The following is a 5144-nucleotide window of genomic DNA, read 5'->3' as shown; positions in this document are numbered from 1 at the left end:
TACAGACTTTTAGTTTAATTGTGTGCATTTGAATGATACTCATTACTTTCATTACCTACCGTGAAGTGTAAGCATGTGGTAATGTATATTATTAGGTGCATGTATGTGAAATAAAGTTTCTTTTGGCATGGTTATAACAGTTTGATTCAGCTGGTTTGATGAAAACCACCTAAAATAACATGTTAAAGTTTGACATAAATACTAATTGAACAACAAACAGGTAATGCTAAGAGCAATATGATACATAGGCTTAAGTCTCACACAAATTTCATGGAGCGTGTTCATTTTGGCCCTTTAGACATGCATATGACTGCATCATATTCCCATGAGACATGAAATTAAGGATATTAAATGATAGTTTTAAATAAAGGAATTCTTTAACAAAAGTATGCTTATGACTGATAAGAAAATCCTTTTTTTTTTAAACGAAAGAAGCAAGCAATTAATTGAACTAAGTGGAACACAAAAATTAGATCAATAGATAAACTAAGAACCTGAAGAGAAACTCCTTGATGCTTGTATTTCCAAATAATATAAGGCTTTGATCTCAAACTGAGGAACCTCAACAAATTCTTTCTGTTTCTTTGTTCTGGAAAAGAGAAGTTGAGCCGATCAAAGAGTGAGTGAACCAAAGAAAACTTATAGGAAGGTAAGAGACAGCAATTCAGTTCATACGCATGTATTATCTATAAAGAATGGTCTACTTAAACCTCCCCATTGCTTTCTCTCTAGCAGGCTAGCACTCCTTCCCCCCTTCCCCTTTTATATTAGACTGTTAGATCTGTTGAGTAAGACTGGAGAGAAATGGGTGATGTCAAAACCAAAATCATCTTGGAAGAAGGGTCTTCATACAATGGAAGTATGATTTTCAGGACTTCTTATTTTAATTTGATCAGAACACAAGAAACACCAGTAACCCAAATCTCAGTAAAATATGTAATGATCTTTTAATATTCGGGCATGGAGAACATATGACTAGTCATCAACTGAGCAATCCAGTGATGCTCAAGTCTTCCTATGCTAAGTAAGTTTATATTCGGTATTCTCTAACATCTTGCTTACCTATCTATAGATCATGCCAAGGGTGTGCAGCAACAGATCTCCTAGCCATGGATGAAAGAATCCTCTCATTAAGAGGTTGATGTTGGGAACCTTGTTTGGAGTCTCAATGGGTGGAGACATATCTGCAATCTGAAATAATAAACAAACAATTTTCATCAGATCCATCATTGCATTTTCTGGACATAATTTCCAACCAAATAAAAGGAAAAAAAAAAAAGAGCATACTCAAATTTGACCTCTGACCTATTACCCAAACAACATCGTCCTACAATTGACATTATTATCAAAAAAACGTTAATCACACACCTCTTGAAAGTGATCAAAATGCACTATTGAGATCACATTCAAATTTAAGAGCGAAGAAGAAGCAAGAACATACCATAGTAAACATACATATTCGCAGAGAAGTTGAAAGTGTTCTTCGAGAAGGTGTTGTCCATCTCTGACCTTAGAGATCCACTCGTCCAAATCCATGTCGCCGCGAAGGCGATGTCATTCTTGTTCACGGTCTCCATCCTTTCATAGTGCCTCATCTTCCTCTCAACACTCAGAGATTCGAGAACACGAGGCGGCAGCAACATGACCTGGTCGAACTTGGGATCGGACGCAAAGGAACGGTGTGTTGAGACTTGAGAACCAAAACAAGTATGTGAAAGATAAGGAAATTGAAAGAAACAGCTTGGGCTGCTTGGCTAATATATAGCCTTACACATATGAGAAACTGAAATCAAGAAATAACCCACGTTATTCAAACCACTACTAACACTTCCTAACAACAACATGATAGACTAATTCAAAGTAAATAACAACTCCTAAAAACAGGGAAATCATAAACTGACTAACAAATCCTCCCTTAAACTATGCAATCAGTTTATATCACTCTCTCAACAAACTCCTAGAGACCTGCGTAGCTTCAACAAAACATCCAGCTTGAGTGGTTTGGTCATAATATCAGCCACTTGTTCTTGTGTGCCACATTGCATCAAGGAAGTGAAAACAAACATCAATATGCTTACAACGACCATGCATTACTGGATTCTTCGAAAGCTTAATAGCCCGTGCTAAAGCGACTAAGTTAGAGGCAACTTATACAATCGACACTAAAACAATACATTAGAATTGCCCTTTTGTTAAAGTAAATAGCGTTGGATTAGCGTCGGCTAACACCGACATTAAATTTGACTGACGATAAATTAGCTGTGGCATCGGTTTTTTCCTTGTTCGTGTCCATTTTTTACCGATGCAAATTAACCTTGTTTTTTGTAGTGATAGATATAATTAAGTTCATCTCTCTTTGGATTTTTCTTTGTATGCTATTTTCATGAATTTTAGCTCATGGAAGCGTTCCAATTATACATGATGAGGGCTGGCCAAAATTACAATCTTTCCTATGTATTTATTTTTCAATTGGTTAGATTTTAAGGTTGATGATAACAAATAGCATAATTTAGAGGTAAAAACATATCCAATAAGCTCGTATATTAAAGAAAAAGTTGGAATCTAGGGAAAGTCATGTATTAGAACAACTATCAAATTTTCCAAACAGATTTACACCTGAAAAAAATATTAATCATTGTACTAGATGGAAAAAAAATAATTCAGCAGAAGCTATTTTGCATAATTTTTTCAAACTCAATCAAATCAATTCTCCCATCTTGATTTTCATCAAATTTCTTGATCATAATCTGGCAGTCCTCAATTTCTGCTGCTTCCTTGAATCCCAAAACAGAGAGAACGCTCTGCAGCTCCTTGGCATCAATAAACCCATCTCTGTTCTCATCAAACACATCAAAAGCCTTCTTCAACTCCTCCACACTTGGCTCCTGATCCTCAAACAATTCTGAAATCTCATTGGAACCATAATTGTCATTCAGTTCCTCACTTTCTGAACTGTAAAACAATCCCAAATTTTCCATCACCATCTTCACTTCATCCCTTTCAATATGCTCCTCACTTGAGTAGCTTGAGTAGTACTCACTCTCTTGGTCAGATTCTGAAACCTGCTCCTCCTCCTCCTCTAACTCTTCCCTTACCTCTGAGTTATTACTAGGGTGAATTTGGCACAGAAAGAAAAACTTTAAAGTTGAGAAAAACATGAGGATTTTGTGAAAACATGTTTGGCATGTGAGAAAGTCCACCAAACCAAACAAAAAAGAAGAAGTGGAGTTGCTATCACTCTGTTGTGATGTCTTGTCCTCAGCCATGAAGCACTCAAATTGAGGAAGAACCATGGTTGCGATTAACTGGTAGAAAATTCTTGTGATCCCTTGTGTAGGCAGAGTGCTTGTTATTTAGACTTTTTTTTTGAAAGTGTTATTTAGACTCTGAAGATGAGAAAGTTACTGTGATTTGGAATGGAGGAAGGAGGGTGTTATATATAGTTTACAACTTGGACGATTTTACGATACCCTACAGCAAAATATTGCAATTTATATTTCCAATCAATAATTATTACTCATACTTAAAAAGATTTTTTATATAAATCTAAAACTGATTATCATGATCGACTGAAATTGTTTTTATTAATTACTACTTTTTTTTGGAAACTTAATAACTACTTTTTGAAATAATAGATAAATTTTATCAGTCTTTTATCTATTTCAAAATTATTTGATTAACTTTATCTTATTAAGATATGATTTATTTTTTATTTATATAAATTTGAATTAAAAGATAAAAAAATCAATGTGTTACTTACAAAACTTCATTTGTTTTATTTTAAAATTAACGTAAGTAAATGAGAATTGAGAATAAGAATTAAAATTTACTCCATATGTAATAATGATAGACAAAGAGATAGCTAGAATACCACAAAAGAGAGTTAAAAAAATTAAAAGATTTATAGAATAATTTTTAGTGTATCCTTTACAAAAGATAATCTTGTTTGAGTTGTAAACAATTTTTTTTTTTTGAAAGAAGTCGTAACATTCAAATTATGATATATATGATTAGCCCTGAGTGAAGTTTTTTTCATTCACATTCACATGGCTTAGACGTTAGACTTATGATTAAAAGATAAAAAATTTATAATAGTATATCTGAATAAAAAATACAGGGGACTGAGAGTTTTTATTGAGTTTTTATTGGGTGAGACTAAGAATAATAACACAATATTTCATCTCAAACTCATGTAATTGATAAAACCAAAATAGAGTCGCAGCCCCACTACGCGCCTGACTTTGAAGTTTGAAGTTGGAACAATGTAAAAGCAAGCATAGTCAGCTTTAACAGGTAAAGAAAGGTACCTGCCTTGCCTTGCCTGATAAAAGACCAACATGAGTAGTGCTTAGCTTAAGTGTGATAAAAAAACAATATATATAGTGGCTAGAGTAATTATGGTAGAGGAATTTACCATTTGCCAAGCTGTCAAATGGTTGGCCTTTGTGATGCTTAGTCTTTCTTAAGTGAACTTGGTCATCAATTCTATCAACTTAGCATTATGTTAGACCAATGGGTTAGAAGTGAGAGTTTTATATTTGGTTGTTTTGATCGGCAAGCTTGGTGCTCACTTGGTCGTATAGTCATTTGGGACAACCAGAGCACTTCCCTATTAGTAATCTCTAATATCGATCAAACTATAACTTGTGGGCACCCCATGGATAGATACACCTTCATGAGAAGTGGGGCATTTTCCCCCACCAGAATATCAGATAAATCTAACAAGGATGTAATATTATTAGTAGTTTACTATTTTGTTGCCCACAAAGAGCAAATGCCCCCTCTTCCACATAACCAAAGATGGAGTCACGTATACTGTTGTGGGAGCAAAGTTATTTTTTTAGATATATATGAATATGTTATTATTATTATTATTATTATTATTATTATTATTATTATTATTATTATTATTATTATTATTATTATTATAAGGAGTTTTGATTCATTCACACATCATTTTCTCTTCCTTCTCATTTTCATTCATCTTTATATTTATCTTCTATTCTTTTTAGAGAACAAGTAATTTATTAATATTCGAAAGAAAAAAGTACAAGAAAAAAAAGTGAAACCCCCTCAAAGCAAAGATAAAGTGAAAGAATTTGCAAAATCCCCGCCACGGAACAAACCCAAAAAACCAAAAGCCA

At 33.6% G+C, this 5144-nt stretch overlaps 1 protein-coding gene and 1 long non-coding RNA gene across 2 annotated transcripts; both read right to left on the bottom strand.

Moving 5' to 3' along the window:
* Window positions 1–251: 251 nt before the first annotated feature.
* Window positions 252–1907, bottom strand: LOC130732260 (uncharacterized). Its single transcript, XR_009016986.1, has 3 exons — window positions 1442–1907; window positions 1063–1191; window positions 252–589 (listed from the first exon to the last, which is right to left on the bottom strand). It is a non-coding gene; the product is annotated as an uncharacterized LOC130732260 (long non-coding RNA).
* Window positions 1908–2555: 648 nt separating this feature from the next.
* Window positions 2556–3423, bottom strand: LOC130728010 (probable calcium-binding protein CML45). The gene has a single exon (XM_057579328.1). It carries the CDS (start codon window positions 3291–3293, stop codon window positions 2661–2663), a length of 633 nt encoding a protein of 210 aa, XP_057435311.1. The 5' UTR covers window positions 3294–3423; the 3' UTR covers window positions 2556–2660.
* Between the last annotated feature and the right edge of the window lie 1721 nt (window positions 3424–5144).

The sequence above is a fragment of the Lotus japonicus genome, chromosome 1 (genome assembly GCF_012489685.1).
Source record: "Lotus japonicus ecotype B-129 chromosome 1, LjGifu_v1.2".
Taxonomy (NCBI): Eukaryota; Viridiplantae; Streptophyta; class Magnoliopsida; order Fabales; family Fabaceae; genus Lotus; species Lotus japonicus.
This window is presented reverse-complemented; position numbering and strand designations above follow the sequence as displayed.

What these genes read in the sequence shown, in the direction of transcription:
- LOC130728010 (XM_057579328.1), bottom strand. Translation starts at nt 3,293, where the DNA reads ATGGTTCTTCCTCAATTTGAGTGCTTCATGGCTGAGGACAAGACATCA.